Source organism: Lepidochelys kempii, chromosome 3, assembly GCF_965140285.1.
Source record: "Lepidochelys kempii isolate rLepKem1 chromosome 3, rLepKem1.hap1, whole genome shotgun sequence".
Lineage (NCBI taxonomy): Eukaryota > Metazoa > Chordata > Testudines > Cheloniidae > Lepidochelys > Lepidochelys kempii.
Genome location: NC_136382.1, coordinates 48,999,328 through 49,023,497, shown reverse-complemented (window position 1 = coordinate 49,023,497; position 24,170 = coordinate 48,999,328). Strand labels below are relative to the sequence as shown.

The window sequence follows — 24,170 nt, the reverse complement described above, 5'->3', positions numbered from 1 at the left end:
TTTCTAATTTTTTAAAAAGATTGTACTGAGGGTAGCAATCCCTGATGTAGGTTTTGAATGCACCAGGGAAAGGGGGAAGACACTTGGACAAGCTGTAACAAAGTCAGTGAAGAAATAGGGGACAGGACACCCTCTCACCTCTGAGATTTTTTTAGGAATAAGTTGAGAACAGGCCAGCTTCTAAAATGGCCACACATAGGTAGCTGCCTGATTATTATTAGGATAATTTTAAGTTGCTTAGGAAGTATGCAAAAGGTGTGACTACCTGGTATTTTACCACCTGCTTACTCATCTCAAATTAAAGTAAAATTCCACTTCACTAGTTTTATATATCATGCTTATAAGGAATTTGAAATAGAAATGATCATATCCTTAGGGATTCACATTTTCAGATCACATCTCTTACTGAAGAGTTTTGGGGTCACAAGGCCGAATCTCATCTCACCCACTTTTTGCTCACTAAACTCCCTTGATTTAAATGGACTTCTTATTTACATCTCTGCAAATGCAATCTCAGTAAGGACCATCAGCTCTACTTAAATACACATGTACTGTTCTGTACCTGAAAAATGCATTCATATCCCATTTAAACTTCTTGGCTTGAAGTGTACACGTGTCACCTCAGGAACTGGAGTCCTGATTTTCTAATAACAAATATACTAAGTGCTACAAAAGCATAATGCAGTTAAGCATCACTTCATATAAAGCACCTATAGGTGCCTGTACTTCAGTGTGGTTATTAAATAAGATATCCTAATCCAACAGTTAGATCCTCAAAGTATCCCATACCTATGTGTTTTGTTTTTATTCGCCCTGCAGACCCAGTATAAGTAAGCACATCTTCACTGCCAAAAAAGGTGTGTTCTTAAATAGCAGTGAAGACAGGGCAACTCAGCTTTTAACTTGTGTTAGCCGCTTAAGTTAAAGCCAATCGGGGAGCCTGGGGATGAACTTTGGCTACTAACCCGAGTTAAAAACTGAGTTGCTATATCTTCACTGCTCTTTTAGTCCAAGTTAGCTAACACACATTACCTGACCTGAGTTAAGAGCATATATTTTTTGCAGTGCAGAGAGTGAGCTGGTTTCTCTTCCATAAATAGAATTATGTACTAAGTTGCAATGTGCAAGTCTCCAAGCAATGGCATGGCCACTGGTGTCACTAAAGGCCTGATTTGGTTTGCAGCACCTTTATTATGAGTGACCATGCATGAGAAAGAAAGAATTCAGTTTGAATCCCAGATCATAGGTTGAGTTTGCAGGGCTGAAAGTTAGATACAATATCTTTCTATTTGTAAACCAAGCACATTCAATGTGTAAATCACTGAGGGACAATAAAGTGGGAAACCCAGAATGATATTTTTACAGTCACTTTTCAGAGTTGAACAGTTCTTTAAAATACACAAATGCACAAAAACTGTATATATAATGATAACTTCCTATGCACTTGAATGAATAGCAGGAAGGCTCTTCAAACTTTCAGTTGGCTGCAGAATATGGTACATTGGAGTTATTTAATAAGACTCCTGCCTTGTTAAGTAGTTACTTCAAGAAAAGTATTTAATTCCATTTTTGCCCATATTCAAGGTTGTTCAGAATTCTGGCGTCTTGAGAATTTTTATAATGGTATGCACATTAGTGTTTCTGGGTCTTAAGAATTTTTAGATTGCATACACATGAAAGTTTCTAGGCCTTAAATAGGCAATAACTGACAATTCAAAGACTGTTTTTGAGGCCATTAGTTGACAGTAATAATAGATAACAGTTCTCATTTGTGCATAACCACTGTCAAAAAGTGAAATCGCACTGTGCTGGGTATTCCATTTGACTTCCTTTGATTCATATATTCATTAGTGCTATTGCAAAAGTGGCTTTAGTCTGATGGGCTCACTCTGATGTCTGGAAAAGTATTTGCAAACACAATTGAGGTCTGTTGCCATTCTTCTTAGTGCCCTCAATGGGCCTGATACCAACCAGCCGTTTTCCTGTAGACTACTGAAGCTCTGCCATAAGGCTTGGGCCCTGATCCAATGCTCATTGATGTCAGCGCAAAGACTTCCAGTTACTTCAATGGACGTTGGATAATGCCCTTAGCGACTCTCCTAGAGTTAATGTTTAGTGCCACTGCAAACACACACAAGCTTAAAGTCAAGCATATGCTAAATCAGGTTATATTTTTCTCCCATTCAGAATACCCCCCATGGAAAATCCAGGTACTCCCTGGAAAAATCTAGGAAAACAGTATAATTTGTTTTCAAGTCCAGAAATAACCAATAGCCTAAAATGAAGGGAAAGGAAATGGCTGAGAGAGAGAAAGCCAAAGTAAATAAATAAGATGGCACATTGAAAGTATGGAACAGACAAAGATGCAATTCACTAAAGCTACCAAATGAATTGGTGCTAGTGGTACATAGTCATCCTTGCTTCTTATGAAAGTGTTATTTAGAATGTTAGAAGATAAGAAAAAATATATAGTAGAAATGAAGGAGAGGGGGGAAAGGTACAATGCAATATCCAAAACGTCCTCATATGTAAAATATTAACATGACAGCAAAAAGTAAGATAGTTATGAGTCTTTCCACCAAGGTTTAGTGTTGTTTATTATATTTATTAATGATCTAGAAAGGGGGATGATAAGAGAGGGACCAAAATCTGTAGATGTATGAAATATGTGTCACTGGCCACTGAGACACTTCTGAACTACTACGTCTTTAAGAAAGAAAGACTGTGCAGGTCCTTGTGCCTGTTCAGCCACTACATTAGTGTTTAGAAGAAAACTGATCTTTTTTTTCTCTTGTTTTAAAATACCCTGATACTGCTATGCTTAATGCAAAAAGGCTTCTTTGTTAAGAAACTAAGGAAGAAGCTGTTTGAAACGCTACAACTGCTAGCTATTACCCTCTATCTCAATAATGCAATAAACAGGCCTCCTATGTGTCAGAAATACATTATTTAACCTGAAATATAAGGCTTGCCCTTCTGGAAGGGAAATCACAGTGGATAAATGAGAATCGCACAGGAATTAGTATATTAAAAACAACATGATTCTAGATGTTAAATCAGAGCTCTTGGGAATGTAGCAAAATGTCCCACAGCCTTCAGTGAGTTCATGGCAGTGTATGGGTCTGAGACCAAATCACCAGGGAAAAACGGAGATGCTAAGGTTCATCCATGCAATGTAAATCAGTTGCACTCTCATTGATTAGCACTTTGCAACTCTCTCTAGCATGTCTGTTTTGGTTCCACTGTGCATCTTTTCTTGTTCTTTGGGATGAGCTGTAGTTGCAGATTCCTAGACAAAAAACCTCTACTTGTTTTTTTACCCTGTACATAGGAGGCCTGTTTATTGCATTATTGAGATAGAGGGAAATAGCTAGCAGTTTTAATGTTTCAAACAGCTTCTTCCTTAGCCTTTTTTTGCTATAAGCACAGCAGTATCAGCTCACATGAAAAAATATGCTGACACTAAAGCCGGTATATTGCATTTTTTCTTTCTTCAATTTTATAACTAAGGAGCCAAATCTTGCAGTTCTTATCCCTTACTCTAGCAAAGTTTCCACTGCAGGACTGAGTAGGCACTGAAGGTTTTGGCTCAAGGACATCTCCTGTCTTTCACCCTCTTTTTTGATAAGGAATTCATTTCCCCCCTGCTTCGTACTTCCCACCTGAAATCATAGTCCTTTGCATTTATCACATCATAATCCTCTCGAGAGCAAGCAGTTGTGATACTGCAAACAGAAGATTATGACTTTAAGTGGAGAATAAGCTCAGAAGCAGATGAGGTCTTAAAGTGACAAAGATCCTGTTTTCTTGCTAATATCCCTACCAATAAACAAGGGAAGATACATATGAGCAGCATTGCCCATAAACAAAATATAGCGTTTTCCAAGAGGCATCAGTGGGTCTTTAATATTTAAACAAAATATTTAATTATTAAACCTAGAAGCTCTTTTGACATGAAGTCATTCAGTGAGAGAGAGCCACACACTTAAATCCCTCTTTGGCACGCATCTCTAAGCACTTTTTGAGCTGCTTAGCTTTTACCAAATATTTGTGTTACATAAATATGCAATCCTGGAGAATTGTATCCGGCTCTGAGGGGACTGGGAGAATGGCTAATGTGCCCTGCATATGACCGGGATTCAACCAGTAGCCAGTCCTGAATCTGTAGCTAAAATTTAGCTTATATTTGGAGTTCAAACTCATTCAGAACTCAGAATGGGTTCACTAGTCATATCATCTTTAAAGATTACTTTCCTGACAGTGGATTAAAATTGCTGATGCACATTCCTGTTTTTACAGAAAGAGAAGGTCCTCACCTGGAAACTAAAGATTTGAACAACTGTATAAATAGTTCTGTTTGTACTATATTATTTTTCCTTAATTCATTTAATTTTCACTTTGATTAATTTGACTAGATATCGTAAATTGTTTATATTATTTATTTCATAAGGCAGGTGAACAGAAACTGGGGCAAAAAGATTTTTCCCTTGCAATAATATGACATAGCCTTATGGATTTATATCTTTTAATATTTGTGGATCACACAAAATCCACAAGTTTCTTGGCTGCATTACCTTACATTAGGCCGTTTTTTGCTAGCCACTATGGATATGATCCCTCTCATGTTGAAGGAGTTGGGGACCAAATTCTGCTGTAACTTACACCCTGTGCAATTGGAATTGGATAGGGTATAATTAAGAGCAGAATTTGGCCCTGGTAGTTTTGCCTTTGACTTCAGAGGGAGCAGAATCAAGATCAGTTATTTTTATAAACACCCTGCCTACTCCACAGAAATGAATGTTCTTTAAAGGAAAGTTCCACAGTTTAGTTATAAAAAATCTCTCTTCTCTCACATGCAAAAACTATATTAAAAGAATGTCAGGGTGGCTATGTCAAGTATCTAAAAGTCAGGAAATGTCAGAATTAAGGTTAGCCATGGGACCTCATTTCAGCTCCTTTTGCACTTGTCTTATGATAGTCTTGTTCCACATCAGATACGAAGTCTGAGGTTGAACCAAGAATAGAGCCCAACTCTCCAGTGTCCCAGTGGAGTGACTTAAACACAAGGGTAATTCCTTTCTCTTCTTTACAGCTCTCTGCTTCATTCACTGACCATCCTGTGCATTGAATGAGGCGTGGGTAAGGGAAAACAAATAGTATGTGATCATGTAATGAAAGACTGTATCAGAATGCATAGGAACAAAGGGAGCAAATTAAGGTTGCATAGGGATCCGTAATTCTGATCTTCCCTAACTTTGCTTGGATTTGCCACCTAAATAACATTTTTAACCTCATTTTTATATGTAATAAACTTGGTTTTTAAAAAATAAAATTGAAAAACCAGAAATTACACCCTATGGAACTTTATTCCCCACTCAGCCCTGCATGAGACAAAAGCAGGGTTGGAATCCAGGACCATAGTACAGACTTGCTGGTGGCAATGTTGTTTTCTACATGGGCCAGCCATTATAGGGTGATGAAGCACACACACTGGCATTAGCTCACACAGCTATTTTCTAGACATGTTAAGAATGTTGGGAATTAGGAATTCTTGGTTTTATTTTTGGCTGTGAAATGGAACATGGTCTTTTGGTTACAGATAACACAGCCAAGGATGCATATGACACATGCATTGCGAAAAGCAGTGTGACTAGGTGGATGAGATGATAAATTAGGGACCTGGGTTCTATTCCCTGGCTCAGTAAGAGCTGGGAACATACTCAGTGCTGTTGGTGTGTGTTGGGTTGGAGCACGGTCAGTGTGATTGGCTTGCAGGAGCTTCATGATACTGGGAGCATGCTTAATGCAGTTGGCATGTAGGGATTGGGGTGTCAGCCTGGGTGGTGTAGTTGGCCTGTGGGAATGAAGTTTCATAGGGCTGGAAGCATGTTCAGAGATTTTCACAGCAAGCCTCTAATAAACTTTACTGAGCATGTCAAACAACAACTTTCAGAGGCCCATAACTTGAACAAATCTGGGTGGATTTGTGTTGTGACAGCATAAGACAGTCTCTTTACCTGAGGAATATTCTGCTGCCAAATTTCAAGTTCTTCCGCCAAACCCTGGAAGTGGTAGAGCTCTTAAAAGAAATGGTTGGCAACAAATTAACATTAGCAAACATTGAACCATTTTTGCTGGAATTCTCCAAAACAATTCAGCCTGAGGCAGAGAGCAGGTATAGAAAACTTTAATCTGAATAGATTTTGGCAAAGATACAAGCAACTGAAAACGTAGGCTTATAATGAAAAATGTTAAGCAACCTTAATTAAAGATGTAACAACCAGCTCTGCCTATAATAGTTATAATCTATATCTATCTATATATAGAGAGAGAGAATGTGATGCCTAAACTACTTAACAATGTTCCTTTACTGCTGCATGCTAATTTTATTATTACAATATTTGTAAACCTTCATCGTCAGTGTGTTTTGTCTCTAATAATTAATAAAATCCTCTACGATATTTCTTTTTGTTATGTTGCTGCATTCTGAGAATTGTCAAACATTGCTATTGCCTTTTCTATGTCATAGGGTTTTAGACCAAGTCCTCGTCATGCTAGAAGACGTGTAGCACCTCGCCTTGAAGAAACTCAGCCTCTAGCGGAAGTACATCACTTGAGTGAACAAGAAACTTCCATAAGGAAAAGAAAAATCAAGAAAAACAGCAGAGTTCAGCCAGAATTTTACCATTCTGTTCAAGTCACACCAACTCGAAAACCTGTGAGTATTCTACTTTTGTAGTATAATGACACACATGTCAGATTGAAGCATGGAATATATTTTTATTTTGTGAGATGTGTATGGGCATTACTCTGGTTATCACTTCAGAAAACCCCCAAATCTCATGACCAACAACTACATATATAAATTTGTTAGTGTTTTTAATGTCAATGCTTAACTGATTGTTTTAACCCAGCTGTGAAGGTTTTTATTTAGAATTTTGACTCTTAGTCAAAAATTAAGTACTGAAATCATCCTAACATAATTTTTGCATGTATTTTTTGACACATGACATATATTCTGATGAAATGCCTCGCAGGATTAGACCTGTCAAAGATTCTAGGTACTGTACTGAAATTTTGTTTGGTCTCAACACCAGCTACATTTGTACAAAGACAATTTAGAGGTCTCTTCAGCTCTATGCTACGGTTGCCACTTTTCTGTTATGCAAAATTTGGATCAAGCCCCACCTTTCTTCACTCCAAGGCCTGGCCTACACACTTTTTTGTACCAGTATAACTATTTTGGTTAGGAGTGATTTTTTACTGGAATACTTATGCAGGCACAACTCCTAGTGTGGACATGATAGACCAGTATAAAGGTTCTTTATACAGATACAGCTTATTTCCCTTCTTGTATGGGAATGAGCTGTACTGGTGTAAGCACCTTTATATGAATATGACCTGCATCCACAGTAGGGGGACTGTACTTCTTTAACTAGACTGGTATTGTTAAAGCAGTACAACTTTGGTGTGTAGACAAGCCCTAATAAAGCCCCTGTCCTTGTTCCTCTTACTAAACTGCATCCCCTAGAATAAGCTATATATTTCTAACACAGAGCCGAAATGGGCAGGAATGGTATCCCTAGCCTCTGTTTGCCAGAAGCTGGGAATGAGCAACAGGGGATGGATCACTTGATGATTACCTGTTCTGTTCATTCCCTCTGGGGCACCTGGCACTGGCCACTGTCGGAAAACAGGATACTGGGCTAGATGGACCTTTGGTCTGACCCAATAGGGCCATTCTTATATTCTTATGTTCTTAATCGTTTTTAAGCATGATAATCAGTGTGAGATCTTCTAGCAGATCTCTTAGTCCCTCCTATCCTCTCCCTTTTACCTTCCCCCAGTTAACTCTCTTATCCCCACTTGTTTCTCTTATCCTCTTATTTATTCTCCCTTTTCATACCATTTTAGTACTTCTCTTCTCCACTGTCCTGTATTCCTTTTTCTCTACTTTCTATTTACCCGAGTCCTTGTTTGCTCCGAACACCAGCTTGTTCTCACTCTCCTATGCCATACTCCCTTTGTCAATTGGTCTCCCTTGATTTACAGTCCTTTCCCATTTGCCAGCTCTACCATTCTCTTCTCTTCCCCTGCTCTGTCCTCTTTTAGTCCTTTCCCCCCTTGTTCTCAGCCCTTCCTTCCTTCCCTCCCTCTCTTTCCCCTTTCATCTGCCCCCACTCAACTTTTCTCCCTTTTCCAGATTCCCCTTTCTGCTGCATCATTCTTTACCTCCTTCTAACCCGCATGGTATGCTTGTGCTGAAGGAGCACTTAACTATGGTGCTCCTACATTTCTGGGGCTATTGATTGACTACCTCTGATTGTCTGCATGGAGAGCAGAGCACCAGAGGTGCTGGATGAGTCAGTGCCCAAATAAATTTGTTAGTCTATAAGGTGCCACAAGTACTCCTCATTGTTTTTGGACTAGCAATGTGAACTTGCATGAGCAGCAAGTTCATATTGCAAGAAAGAGTTTTCTATGCAAAACCAGCAACACACCATGGAGACCTGGGAACCAGACAAAGGGATACAACAAGACAAAAAACCAGACGGAGGGTAATCTTACCATGTGTCTTTGCCATCTATCTTATTTTAGTGGGTCTGTGCAATATTCTGTAAAACCAGCCATTATGACATTAATACTGTAAATCCCAACTTTAGAGAATATTTCCCTAGGTGCTGTTATGGTTATAGGATTAATTTGATATTATTTTTGTACCCTATAGCTAGTGCTGTGTCTTTGAACGGTGTCCGGTTCCATGTTTTCAGAAAGAACACATGATATAAACATAAATTAGCCCTTTAACTCTATTAAACTGCATGCTACAAGGAAAATTTAACTGACAAAATCAGCTTTTTCTCTTTCATCTTAAATTATGATGAAATTGTTAATAAGTTCCAAATGACATTATGAATAGGGTTGATGCCATGACATTGCATTGCAGCTTTGTGGTGTTTTATGGAATCCCAAAAATTACTTATGGAGATGGAAAGGCTTGTTATGCCATCCTATCATGCATTTCCCCGTCAGTTCAGGCTTGTTCCCTACAGTACATTTTCTAATACTTTGTTCAGTTTAGTTTTTATGTCTCAAATACTGATGCTTTCTACCACTTCTCTCTCTTCTCTACCATTTCTCATTCCACATTCTAATATACAGTAATACTGCCAGGAGTTTTCTTGATCTTCAGCCTCCAGTTTTCTTTCTGTAATTTTTATGTTGTCGCTCCTAGTTATACTTACTTGTACTGCTCTTAAATAATTTTTCTGCCTTCTTCGTGTTTACACACTATAAATATTTGTAGACTCTTGTCATGTCCCCCCTCTTCCCCCTAGTCATCACTTGGACATCTTATATATATTTACTGTTTTAATCTCTCCTCAAAAATGGTTTCCTCCAGCCCTCTGATAATTTTTATTGCTTTTCTCTTAACTTCTTCTACTTTGTCAATATATTTCTGTCAATGAGGTGCTTTGCTATGTGCACAGCATTTCAAGTGTGGTCACGCCAGAACCAAATAGAAAGAAACCACTGTAGAACTTTATAGAAAAAGATTACCAGGGCAGAAAAGGTCAGGGAGCTGCATTGTATGTAAGAGAGCAGTCTGACTGCTCAGAGCTCCGGTATGAAACTGCAGAAAAACCTGAGTGTCTCTGGATTAAGTTTAGAAGCGTGAGCAACAAGGGTGATGTCATGGTGGGAGTCTTCTATAAACCACCGGACCAGGGGGATGAGGTGGACGAGGCTTTCTTCTGGCATCTGACAGAAGTTACTAGATTGCAGGCCCTGGTTCTTATGGGAGACTTCAATCACCCTGATATCTGCTGGGAGAGCAATACAGCGGTGCACACACAATCCAGGAAGTTTTTGGAAAGTGTAGGGGACAATTTCCTGGTGCAAGTGCTGGAGGAACCAGTTAGGGGCAGAGCTCTTCTTGACCTGCTGCTCACAAACCAGGAAGAATTAGTAGGGGAAACAAAAGTGGATGGGAACCTGGGAGGCCATGACCATGAAATGGTAGAGTTCAGGATCCTGACACAGGGAAGAAAGGAGAGCAGCAGAATACAACTCTGGACTTCAGAAAAGCAGACTTTGACTCCATCAGGGAACTGATGGGCAGGATCCCCTGGGAGAATAACATGAGGGGGAAAGGAATCTAGGAGAGCTGGCTGTATTTTAAAGAATCCTGATTGAGGTTACCAGAACAAACCATCCCGATGTGTAGAAAGAATAGTAAATATGGCAGGCGACCAGCTTGGCTTCACAGTGAAATCCTTGCTGCTCTTAAACACAAAAAAGAAGCTTACGAGAAGTGGAAGATTGGACAAATGACCAGGAAAGAGCATAAAAGTATTGCTCGGGCATGCAGGAGTGAAATCAGGAAGGCCAAATCACACCTGGAGTTGCAGCTAGCAAGAGATGTTAAGAGTAACAAGAAGGGTTTCGTCAGTATGTTCGCAACAAGAAGAAAGTCAAGGAAAACGTGGGCCCCTTACTGAATGAAGGAGGCAACCTAGTGACAGAGGATGTGGAAAAAGCATATGTACTCAATGCTTTTTTTGCCTCTGTCTTCACGAACAAGGTCAGCTCCCAGACTACTGCACTGGGCAGCACAGCATGGGGAGGAGGTGACCAGCCCTCTGTGGAGAAAGAAGTGGTTCGGGACTATTTAGAAAAGCTGGACGAGCACAAGTCCATGGGGCTGGATGCGCTGCATCCAAGAGTGCTAAAGGAGTTGGCGGATGTGAATGCAGAGCCATTGGCCATTATCTTTGAAAACTCATGGTGATCAGGGGAGGTCCCAGACGACTGGAAAAAGGCTAATGTAGTGCCCATCTTTAAAAAAGGAAAGGAGGAGGATCCTGGGAACTACAGGCCAGTCAGCCTCACCTCAGTCCCTGGAAAAATCATGCAGCAGGTCCTCAAGGAATCAATTCTGAAGCACTTAGAGGAGAGGAAAGTGATCAGGAACAGTTAGCATGGATTCACCAAGAGCAAGTCATGCCTGACTAATCTAATTGCCTTCTGTGATGAGATAACCGGCTCTGTGGATGAGGGGAAAGCAGTGGACGTGTTGTTCCTTGACTTTAGCAAAGCTTTTGACATGGTCTCCCACAGTATTCTTGCCAGCAAGTTAAAGAAGTATGGGCTGGATGAATGGACAATAAGGTGGATAGAAAGCTGGCTAGATTGTTGGGCTCAAGGGGTAGTGATCAATGGCTCTATGTCTAGTTGGCAGCCGGTATCAAGTGGAGTGCCCCAAGGGTCGGTCCTGGGGCCGGTTTTGTTCAGTATCTTCATTAATAATCTGGAGGATGGCGTGGATTGCACCCTCAGCAAGTTTGCAGATGACACTAAACTGGGAGGAGAGGTAGATACACTGGAGGGTAGGGATATGATACACAGGGCCCTAGACAAATTAGAGGATTGGGCCAAAAGAAATCTGATGAGGTTCAACAAGGACAAATGCAGAGTCCCGCACTTAGGATGGAAGAATCCCATGCACCGCTACAGACTAGGGACCGAATGGCTAGGTAGCTGTTCTGCAGAAAAGGACCTAGGGGTTACAGTAGACGAGAAGCTGGATATGAGTCAATAGTGTGCCCTTGTTGCCAAGAAGGCCAATGGCATTTTGGGATGTATAAATAGGGGCATTGCCAGGAGATCAAGGGACGTGATCATTCCCCTCTATTCGACATTGGTGAGGCCTCATCTGGAGTAGTGTGTCCAGTTTTGGGCCCCACACTACAAGAAGGATGTGAAAAAATTGGAAAATGTCCAGCAGAGGGCAACAAAAATGATTAGGGGACTGGAACACATGAGTTACGAGGAGAGGCTGAGGGAACTGGGATTGTTTAGTCTGCGGAAGAGAAGAATGAGGGGGGATTTGATAGCTGCTTTCAATGACCTGAAAGGGGGTTCCAAAGAGGATGGATCTAGACTGTTCTCAGTGGTCGCAGATGACAGAACGAGGAGTAATGGTCTCAAGTTGCAGTGGAGGAGGTTTAGGTTGGCTATTAGGAAAAACTTTTTCACTAGGGGGTGGTGAAACACTGGAATGCATTACGTAGGGAGGTGGTGGAATCTCCTTCCTGAGAGGTTTTTAAGATCAGGCTTGACAAAGCCCTGGCTGGGATGATTTAATTGGGGATCGGTCCTGCTTTGAGCAGGGGGTTGGACTAGATGACCTCCTGAGGTCCCTTCCAACCCTGATATTCTATGATTTATTAATTCCTCCTTGCTCCATGATATATCTGCGTATTCAGCCCTAAATTGGATTGGCCTGTTTTGCTGTCATATTTCAGTACATGCTCAGGTGCATTACTGTCCACTATCCCCGATAGGAGTCTTGCACTATTATTGCATTCCAGGTTTCTTGTTTTTGTTGAAAACCAGTGTTGTGCATTATTTTCACCCAGATGTATTAGCTTTCATTTTTCCTAGTCAAATCTTGTTTTTGCTGTTTCCCGCCCTCGATCTAATCTCTTTAGGTGCACTTGGATTACTTCTCTCTTCTTTCAGAGTAACAGCCGTGTTAGTCTGTATTCGCAAAAAGAAAAGGTGTACTTGTGGCACCTTAGAGACTAACCAATTTATTAGAGCATAAGCTTTCGTGAGCTACAGCTCACTTCCTGAGATGCATATCGTGGAAACTGCAGCAGGCTTTATATATACACAGAGAATATGAAACAATACCTACTCCCACCCCACTGTCCTGCTGGTAATAGCTTATCTAAAGTGATCATCAGGTGGGCCATTTCCAGCACAAATCCAGGTTTTCTCACCCTCCACCCCCCCACACAAATTCACTTGTTAGTAATCTTAGCACCTTCCAGTTTAGGCTTTGATCCTAAGCACTTATGAATATGCTTAATTTTGCGACTGCGAGAAGTCCCGTTGAAGGCAGTAGGACTGCTTCTATGTGTAAAATTAAGAATGTTCAAGTATTTGCAGGATTAGAGCCTCTGCAAGGTCCACACATATATTGTTTATTCCTTCTTCAAGATAAATAATGAAGATAAATAAATGTAAATCAAACACTGATGCCTGCAGTGCTCAGATTCACAAATGGACTTAGGTGCCTAACTGCCATGTTAGGCATTTAAATCCCAGATTTAGGTGACGCTGGTATTCACAAAACCCCTGCTCAGCTTCCGCTGAATGCTGTAGGCACCTAATCTCACTCAGTGCCTTAAGTTTTCAGGATAAAAGTTCTCTAGGTGCCTATGGTTCTTCCTCTGAGCATGCTCACCACTCCCTCACTATACGTGTCCAGACACCTATCTCCCATCCAACCACGGGGGAAGAGAGGCGTTCGTTCACCTAACTCACCGGCAGGGCTTGATCTACTAGGTGTTCTCAGAACATGCCTACCTTCACACAAATCAGTTGGAGTAAGGGGGAAAGAATGACTCTATAGTTTGGTGGTAAGCGTACTCGCCCAGGATGTGGGAGACCCAGGATCCAGTCCCCTAGTTCTAGTGACCCTCTAATTATTTATCAAAAGTGAAATGCCTTCAACAGGAAAGATTGAGGGAGCCCCACATCAGAATATCCCACAACTCAGTAGTTAGGACACTCACCTGAGAGGTGGGAGACCCCTATTTAAATGCCTTCTCATTAGACAGAAGAGGAATTGAACATGAGTCTCCTGCATCTTGGGTAAGTACCCTAAACACTGGGCTAACAGTTATAAGGAATGTCCTCTTCCCCTGGCCTCTTGCAACAAATGCCTGAATCCAGGAGAGGTTTCATAGCTGAAACTCCCAGGCAGAGATAGGCACCTCCCTCATTCCTGGATATAGACACCAAACTCCCTGAGTTGGGCAGGGCTTAGGGAACACCCCTCTCCTCTACATCCCCCATGGGCCAGGTTAGGTGATTCCTTGCACAGCATGCTGGCTTTTGTGAATCCCACTCTTGGGTGCCTGTCTCCGCTTGTAGCATAGGGAGTCTGAGCACCTAATTCAGGCTTTGTGAAGCTCACTGGTTTTCTAGGCACATAAAAGTTAGGTGTTGTGATACTCAGTGTCACAATTCCTAAGTCCCTTTGTGAATCTAGCTCCAGATACATTACAACATTGTGCTGGAGGTTGGTTAACGTGCTTCTGTTATGGTGTAAGATAAACAATAACTTTTGTGTCCAGTGTGACCCTTAATGGCATCAGTATTACCTTGTGGAGACATTCCCTAAAGGTGGCAGTATTATCTTATATAGGCTTTAGGCCATGGAAAGCAAACATACATTTTGTTGAAGTGAGCCTTCAGTGAGGTTTTGGACAGAATGTAGAAATCTTGAAGAGAAGTGGGACCTTATTCTCAGGTAGTGTAAACTGGTATAGCTCCTTGGAAGTCAACTGAGCTATGATAATTTACATCTCCTGAGAATATGGTCTGTGATAGACAAGTTTTAAAAATGTAGGTACCTAAGTTTTCTGAGGGAATTAAGATCATGCAAGAAGATGAAAAAGCCTGGCTGTTGCTGTGGATTTACTTCTCCTAGGGAGGTCTTTTTCCTGGCTACTTTGTTAGTGTTTTAAAATCTTTGTTTTTTCAATTACAAGGGGTTTTGTGAATCTTACCTACACTTGTAATGTTGGTACAACCCCATCCTATGATTTAAAACACTTTAAAAAGTTGAGATTTGCTTCTTTGTTGGCATGGATCCAAGATAGTATAGGTAATGAAGAGATTTCATGGCTACTGTGCTATGGGGCCAGCTGGATGTGCAGGTCTCTCAAATCATAGTTTCGTCTACATCACCAAACACTTCCCCAGAGATGGATCTCTTGGCTTCTACAGGCAATGGGAAGTGCTTACAAGATGGCTGACTCACATAAACCTAATCAAGCAGGCACCAGGCTCATTTGAAATCTAAAAGCATTGAAACAACACAAAAATGCATGCTAACATTTATCATAACAGGATAATTACAAGACCAAATACTATACTAAGGATGCTACACAAATAACAGTGCAGGCAGTGATCCTCCAAACTCTTAAGCATGTGCAGAAATTTACTGATGTGAAGAGCCCCACTGGGCATCAGTGAGGCTGCTCAGAATAGCAGAGTTATGTACGTGTTTAAGGATCATAGCCTAAAGCAAAGCTCACACCCAAAGGAGTATAGTGATTATGGTAGGGATCCTGACAGCAAGGCGTACCTGGTTGTGGTGCCTGTAGAACCATGAGCTATGCATGCACATCTTTATTCAGATACCCTGTGGTTTTGTTTTTATGTGTGAATTCAAGAAAAAAATTTGTAGATATTACGTGAGGAAAAAAGTGTATGGAGTTTTTTAAACACATTGTTTGATGTCAAGAAATTTATGGAAGTGCTCAGTGTGTTAGTATACAGCTGACTTGTCTTTAATTTATTCATATATTGCAATCTTATTAAGTTGTTGTAAAAGTTGGCACCTATCTGAATCTTTAGGTTCCTGAATACCTTTTGAAAATCTGGCCCCAAGTGCTTAATCCAAAGACTCTTCTTGACTTTAGTGGGCCAATTGGATCAGCCACTAAGACCTCCATGTACTTACTGAGAGACTCGTTACGTCAGTTTTCTTAGGTTGTATTGTTTTTCACAACTAATGACTCGACACTCAAAGTCTCCTCTCCTGACACTCTGTTTGCTCCAAGACTTTTGTTTTCCTGCTGCTCCGCCAGTGTCTGCAACCTCTTTCCTTGTTGCTTGTCCCTGACTTCCTCTCCAGCTGCTCTTTCCTCTCCACCCTGGAGTTCATTTATTGCTACTCTAACTATTTCTCTGCCATTCTGCCTGCTTTATACATTGCCCCACATTATCTCATCTCCTATTCCTGGGCAGTTTTAGTTTTTTGAAGATACTTTTTTTTTTTTTAAAACGTGCACATGACTGTGGACTTTACTAGACAAGGACTGTGGCAGTTTCTAGATATTGCTCTGTGATTATTTTTTTTAAATAAAAAAGAAGAAGAACAAAAAGTCACATTTTGATTTCACTATCATTTATGGCTCCTTCCAGTATAAGCATTCCATGGGTGGGATATCAAAGCCACAAAATATAATGAAATAATAATAAATATGTTATACAGCTCAGAGGTTGGCTTCTGATCTCAATTCTATGAGTAATGCATCTGGAGTAACTATTGACTCCAGAGCACTGGGCCCTACTCTACTAATGCAAGGTACAAATAACTCCCTTTGAGATCAGTGGAGTTATCTATATCTTGTGGTGGGACAATCAGACTTTAGTGGATTTACTCCTCATTTACAGTGGTGGAAGTGAAATCAGAATCTGATCCATATTGTCTTTCATGCATAATCGCCTTAGTTGATCCCACACCTGTGAATAACAGAGAGGAAGTACAAAAGAATATGTTTTGTCCTCAGGAATTAAACTGGTTCCTTAGTTTCCATTGCTGTCTTTATCAGTTTTCCTTCTGGTTATGATCATGTATTTACTGAAAATGTACTAAAATTTTCAACTAGAATTAACTGTGTGTGACCTAAGATGCTGAAATAGGGCCAGGCTGTCTGGCCCAAAGTTCCATCACCTTGAAGCTAATACTATTTAGGGAATTAAGGCTGCAGTATGCTCTGCAGGACATGACCTTGCGCTTCCATCATTACTTTGTTCTGCCATAGGTACTTCAGTCTTCAAAAGAGAGAGCTGGGTGCATTTTGACCTCAGTTACATTTCTGTAAGTTGTAGAGCAGTGTTTCATCTGAGTTGCACAGCTTTGATATCACATCCCAATGTAGGGTGATCAGATGTCCTGATTTTATAGAGACCGTCCCGATATTTGGGGCTTTTTCTTATATAGGCACCTATTACCCCGCATTCCCTGTCCCGATTTTTCACACTTGCTATCTGGTTACCCTATCCCAATGTAATGATTTGCCATTTTAAAACTGCTGATTATGTTATAGTTCAGGTTGCAACTTTGGCTGTGTACACTGTCCTGCAGATCAGTCTGTAGGGGTGCGAATATCAGCACTCACCAAAGAGCTGTACTGTAATTCCCCCAGGTGGATGCTACGGATGTGAACTAAATGGTTTCTAATTTGCATTAATGTAGACTCTGAACTAGGAACCTTTTAGTTCACATCCACAGCATCCACACAGGGGTGTTACAGCACAGCACTTTGGTGCATCCTACTATTCACACCCCCATAGTCTGAACCGTGGGGGCAGTATAGACATAGCCTTAGGGCATGGCTACACTTGCAGATGTAGAGCGCTATGAGTTAAACCAGCCCTCGGAGAGCACAGCAGGGAAAGCGCTGTAGTGTGTTCACACTGTCAGCTGCAAGTGCACTGGCGTGGCCACGTTTGCGACACTTGCAGCGGCATTGGGAGCGGTGCATTATGGGCAGCTATCCCACAGAGCACCTCTTCCCACAAGCAACACCACCAGAATGGGAAGGGGGTGGGGGGTGCGGGGCATTGTGGGTCCTGTCCCAATGCCCCGTGATGCCTCGGTTCACATCCGAACAATCCCTGTGCTTCTGTCCACATTTGGCACCATCTTTCAACGTTTTTTTGTACTGTGTGCTCTGTCTTCCCTTTCGTTCGGCGGGAATGGAGCCCGAAGTGCTGAGGAGTATGCTGATGGGTCTCACCAGGGCATCATGTTTGGCAGTTGAGTTACTCCTTAAGATACAAACTGACAGTGAGGAGTCCGACGATGATGTCGACTCGCGTAACACATATGACACGAGATTGCTTGTGGCATTCACAGACATGCTCACCACCGTGGAACGCCGCTTTTGGGCTTAGGAAACAAGCACTGAGCGGTGGGAATCACATCGTCATGCAAGTCTGGGATAACGAGCAGTGGCTGCAGAACTTTCGGATGAGAAAAGCCACTTTCATGGGACTGTGTGAGGAGCTCGCCCCCACTCTGCGGTGCAAGAACACAGGACTGAGAGCTGCCCTGATGGTAGAGAAACGGGTGGCTATTGCAATCAGGAAGCTGGCAACTCCAGACAGCTACTGATCAGTCGCTAACCAGTTTGGAGTGGGAAAGTCGACCGTTGGAATCGTGTTGATGCAAGTTTGCAGGGCCATTAATCGCATCCTGCTCAGAAGAACTGTGACTCCGGGTAACGTGCATGACATTGTGGATGGCTTTGCACAAATGGGTTTCCCTATCTGCAGAGGGGCGATAGATGGGACGCATATTCCAATGCTGGTGCCAGCCCACCTAGCCTCCGAGTATCTTAATCAGAAGGGATATTTCTCCATGGTTCTCCAGGTGCTTGTGGATCACCATGGGCATTTCACTGACATTAACGCAGGCTGGCCTGGAAAGGTGCATGATGAATGCATCTTTCGGAACACTGGCCTGTTCAGGAAGCTGCAAGCCGGGATTTTCTTCCCAGACCAGATCACCCTAGGGGAAGTCGAAATGCTCATTGTGCTCCTTCGAGACCCTGCTGACCCTTTAATGCCATGGCTTATGAAACCCTACATAGGGAGCCTTGACAGCAGCAAGGAGCGGTTCAACAACAGGCTGAGTCAGTGCAGAATGACTGTGGATTGTGCTTTTAGCCATTTAAAAGGCCGCTGGCACTCTCTGTATGGGAAGCTGGACCTGGCCAATGACAACATCCGCATGCTGTACTCTCCATAACATTTGTGAAGGGAAGGGTGAAAGATTCACTCAGGCATGGAACTCGGAGGTTCAACACCTGGAGGCTGAATTTGAACAGCCAGAGAGCAGGGCTATTAGAGGGTCCAGCGTGGGGCTGCAAGGATTAGGGATGCCTTGAGGGAGCAATTTGAGCCTGAAAGCCACCACTAATGTTTGGTGCCCTGCATAGGAGTGAAGTGCAGTGGTTCCAATGTTAGTAGGAATCTGTGTTTGCTACACTGACTTGCAGTGCCTGTTGCTTTCCTGGGCTAAGGTATCTTTTACTTAACGCAGTAATAAAGAATGTTTTCAAAGCTAAAAAAGCCATTTATTTAAAAGAAAATTCATTTATTGAAAAGAAACACAACTGCTTGGGAAACAGAGAGGGCAAGGGGGTGGGTTGGGGAACGGTTCAATCACAGATTTGCATATGTCCTGTTCTCATATTCAGCCTTCCCGTCTGGAGTGCTGTGCAATGAGTGCTGCACTTCAGGATGGCTATACTGCATGGTGATAGGGGTTGAGTGCAGTGGGTAAGGGTCGTAGTTTTCAGGGCTGGGTGGTGAAGCTACAGGTGTTGGAGGCAGCTGATGGTGTAGAACCTGGATGTTGGGGAAAGTGGGTTGGAGGTGACATGGGGGCACAAGGGAAAGAGTTTTGGGACAAGGGCTGCAGGGGAGGGGGTGGGCGCGGTAGCCTGCATGGCTACAAGTGCCTGGATCGAGTCCGCTTGGCACTCCACAATGCTTAGCAGCCGCTCCATGCTTTGGTGTTGGCGCTCCGCATTCTGCTTGCAGAACCTCCTTTCACTCTCCCTCCACTCCTGCGCTTTTTGATTTTCATTCATGCAGCGTGTCCTCTTTGCTTCTACATGGCCTCTTCCTAATTCTTTGGAGTCTTTTGGCCGATAACACAGACAGCTGAGATCTCAAGGTTGCAGCTGTAAAGGCAAAATGCAACACTTAACAGAGGCAGATTGTTCACACCAGACAGAGCAATGATTCGCCCATACTTAAAGACAAGCACAGTGTACACAATAGCAGAAATTGCCATTACCAAAGTGAGAGCACATAACCCACAGGAGCCCCAAAATGGTGAGTAAGCACAGGGCCAAGCGTGACTGATTGTTTCACAGCTGTACTGTCCTCTGGGGTTCTGTGCCTTGGGGAAGAGCCAACAGCTTCAGCAGGCCCCTATACTGAGCACTGTCCCCACATTTTCCACAGGAGTTTGTCCTGGAAGATATCTCACTGCTGAGGGTGACCTGGGAACCAAGGGAGAGTCTTCTACTACAATGCGTCTTCCGCCCTGGCCCATATGCAGCTTGCCTGTGTGCAGCAATGGTCCTCCTGCCCCCCACGGCACAGTGGTGTGGACGTGTTATCCTGACTGGGACAAGGAGTACAATAGTGCTCCCAAGGAACCTGCGGAAGCACATTGCACAGCTTCTGCATGAGACCTTTTAAGAGATCACTGAGGCCGATTACCATGATGTGAGAGAGCACATCAACACCCTATTCCACATCTAGGCATGCATGCAGCCCTAACCCTCCTTGCCCTAAGAGCCCACACCGAATAACTTCCTTCCCAAAATAAAAGCCACTTACCAGGCACCTCCTCTGGTATTTGTCCTTCTCCAAGCACCGGCCGCTGCGACGAGCTACCTTCCTCCTGGCTTGAGAACAGCTCCTGGCTGCATGCATCTAGGGATGCCGGGGTGTCTTCCTGCTCCTCAGCACCCTCGCTCCCGCTTTCTTCCTCTTCCTCGTGCCTTGTTGAACTGGGCTTTGAAGTGTCCATGGTGGTCCTCTGAGTGGAGGTGGGGATTGCATCCAGCTCTTTGTAGAAATGGCAGGTCGTGGGGACAGCACTGGAGTGGCAGTTTGCCTTGCGGGCTTTGCGGTAGGCATTCCGCAGCTCCTTCACTTTAATCCTGCACTGCAGTGCGTCCCGGTCATGGCCCCTTTCCATCATGTCTCTTGATATCTGCCCGAAGGTATTGTAATTCCTATGGCTGGAACGCAGATGGGACTGGACAGCTTCCTCCCCCGAAACACTGATGAGGTCCAGCACCTCGCCACTGCTCCATACTGGGGATCGCGTGGTGCGTGGAGGCATGGTCACCTGGAAAGATTTACTGAGAGCATTCCACACCTTGCTGAGCAAATAGGAAGGGGATTTTCAAAATTCCCAGAGAATTTAAACGGTGGGTCTGACAGTTGGTCACCAGAGGGCAGGGCAGTAGAGTTCAAAGTGATGACCAGAGAGGCTAGAACAGGCATTGTGGGACACTTCTGGAGGCTGATCAGAGTTCATTAACAGACCAGGGCGTCCACACTGGTGCTGCGGCGCTCCAGCCAAGGCGCACCAAGCGTTATGCCTCTCGTCGAGGTGGATTACTAGGAGCACTCCAGCCATGGAGTCCAGGCACTCTACATGCCTTGCCAGTGTGGATGCATTGTGAGTTAGGGCGCCCAGGGCTGCTTCAATGTGCTCTAACTTGCAAGTGTAGCCATGCTACAAATCATGGAGCAGGTCCTCAAAGAATCAATCCTGAAGCACTTGCATGAGAGGAAAGTGATCAGGAACAGTCAGCATGGATTCACCAAGGGAAGGTCATGCCTGACTAATCTAATCGCCTTTTATGATGGGATTACTGGTTCTGTGGATGAAGGGAAAGCAGTGGATGTATTGTTTCTTGACTTTAGCAAAGCTTTTGACACGGTCTCCCACAGTATTCTTGTCAGCAAGTTAAGGAAGTATGGGCTGGATGAATGCACTATAAGGTGGGTAGAAAGCTGGCTAGATTGTCAGGCTCAACGGGTAGTGATCAATGGCTCCATGTCTAGTTGGCAGCCGGTATCAAGTGGAGTGCCCCAAGGGTCGGTCCTGGGGCTGGTTTTGTTCAATATCTTCATAAATGATCTGGAGGATGGTGTGGATTGCACTCTCAGCAAATTTGCGGATGACACTAAACTGGGAGGAGAGGTAGATACACTGGAGGGGAGGGATAGGATACAGAAGGACCTAGACAAATTGGAGGATTGGGCCAAAAGAAATCTGATGAGGTTCAATAAGGATAAGTGCAGGGTCCTGCACTTAGGACGGAAGAACCCAATGCACAGCTACAGAGTAGGGACCAAATGGCTAGGCAGCAGTTCTGCAGAAAAGGACCTAGGGGTGACAGTGGACGAGAAGCTGGATATGAGTCAGCAGTGTGCCCTTGTTGCCAAGAAGGCCAATGGCATTTTGGGATGTATAAGTAGGGGCATAGCGAGCAGATCGAGGGACGTGATCGTTCCCCTCTATTCGACATTGGTGAGGCCTCATCTGGAGTACTGTGTCCAGTTTTGGGCCCCACACTTCAAGAAGGATGTGGATAAATTGGAGAGAGTCCAGCGAAGGGCAACAAAAATGATTAGGGGTCTAGAACACATGACTTATGAGGAGAGGCTGAGGGAGCTGGGATTGTTTAGCCTGCAGAAGAGAAGAATGAGGGGGGATTTGATAGCTGCTTTCAACTACCTGAAAGGGGGTTCCAAAGAGGATGGCTCTAGACTATTCTCAATGGTAGCAGATGACAGAACGAGGAGTAATGGTCTCAAGTTGCAGTGGGGGAGGTTTAGATTGGATATTAGGAAAAACTTTTTCACTAAGAGGGTGGTGAAACACTGGAATGCGTTACCTAGGGAGGTGGTAGAATCTCCTTTTTTAGAGGTTTTTAAGGTCAGGCTTGACAAAGCCCTGGCTGGGATGATTTAACTGGGAATTGGTCCTGCTTCGAGCAGGGGGTTGGACTAGATGACCTTCTGGGGTCCCTTCCAACCCTGATATTCTATGATTCTATGCTCTAAATTTCTATTATAAACCTGATTTTACATCATCCTCTCTAAAATCCACATTGAAAATCATATTTTGGTGTCAAAATTGGTAGGTTAGATCAGGGGCCGTGGTAGAAATTTTCTACAAAATTAGATGCGACTGGGACAAGGTGCTCCTGAATTGTGACTCCACAAAAATAGAGATGTTAAACTCAGTTCCAAAAGACTTCTTTTACTTTTCTGCCACTTTGTAGTAATGATTTCTAACAATTAGGCTTTTGTGCTCACTCAAAAATGAAACTATGCATTATGGATGGATAAAGTATTATGTTCTGATTTTCTCTGGATGTTGCTGCGATGGGGAGATGGAAGAAAATTGGAAAGCCTTGTTGAGAGATGCAATTTTAACTCTGCATTTCCTGGATTCTTAAGGTTTTGTTTTCTTTTTTTCTAACTCTGATGTTCTTAAAAGATAATAGTATGCATTCAGATCACTGATATGTGCTTGCAATCTTATCATCTTGAAGTTTGTTTTGTTTCAGGGTGTATTGGTGTGAATAATCATCTGAGGATGATAAATGCCTTTCAGCAATAGAAGCCACAAACATGAATACAAAAATCTCACATCAGTTTTGATCATACTGTTATGTTTAATGTTTTCTCAGCACACAATGGATGGTAATTGTTTTGCAGATGCAAAGTGACTACAGAGTCTAATTGCAGACTTTCCTCTTCCTTGATTGCCATTGGCATCATTCTTGAGGAGTGGACTGTATAACATCCTATTGTAGCTTTTGAACAGTATCTCTTTAAACAGCAAAGCGAACACTTCATACTATCCACCCACGTATATTACATAATTAAAAATAATAATATTTACAAATGGTTAAACATTAATACTAATATTAAGGCTCCAATCGTGCAACTTTTTTGTGCTTTGTAAAACTGGTTTGGAACAACTTCAGAAGAAAAAATAAATGCATAATTACAAAGGTAAAGCATCAGGTTTTGAAACCTTAAAATCCATCACTGAAAAGACCTGTTCAGGGTTTTCATTGTATTATTGCATCAGTTTCTTCAGTCTGCATTAAATTGTATTTATTATTTAAGCTACACATATTCTGCACACTTAAGAGTTTCAAACAACATTCTAAGATCTATTTTGTGCTTTTGTGTCCTATTATGATTTGATGTACTGGAATACACCTTTTATGGCAGAAACTATTAAGTTTATTGTTTAAAAAACCCACAGTTGTTTATTCTTTGGAGATGAACTGCTCTAGTGGGTTGAGAAAAAACCTGGAAGCTAGATGATTTCTGTTCCAGGCCCTTGCACTGTCCCTTGATCAAGTCACTTATATTTCTCTTTTGTAGTTACCTCATACGTAAAATTACAGAGTACTAGGGAAGACTGTGTGAGACATTTGGGCTGAGTATATGAAACTCAGTTCTGTGTCCTCTGCTCGAACCTGGGTTATACAGTTTCATTACCTTTCTAGCACCTGAGGGCTCATCTGCACTTACAGCCTTGCTGTGGCACAGCTGCACTAGTGCACAGTGAAGAGACTACCTATGGGACAGCTTCTCCCAGCAGCATAGGTACTCTGCCTCCCCAAGAGGTGGTAACTGTGTCAACAGGAGAAGGCCTCCCATCCGCAACGCACTGTCTACACGCGGTGTTAGGTCAGTATAAGTACATTGCTCTGTATTTATACTGACATAAGTTT

The 24,170-nt window shown here is 42.7% G+C and overlaps 1 protein-coding gene across 12 annotated transcripts in view; it reads left to right on the top strand.

Annotated features, from left to right (window-relative positions):
• The window catches only part of DST (dystonin), a 471,547-nt gene that overhangs the window by 13,873 nt on the left and 433,504 nt on the right, over positions 1–24,170 (top strand). For all 12 annotated transcript variants that reach the window (XM_073336274.2, XM_078852094.1, XM_078852090.1 and 9 more), the window contains exon 3: positions 6,530–6,718. In XM_073336274.2, the coding sequence (XP_073192375.2) occupies positions 6,530–6,718 (189 nt within the window). The remainder of the gene's footprint in view (positions 1–6,529; positions 6,719–24,170) is intronic.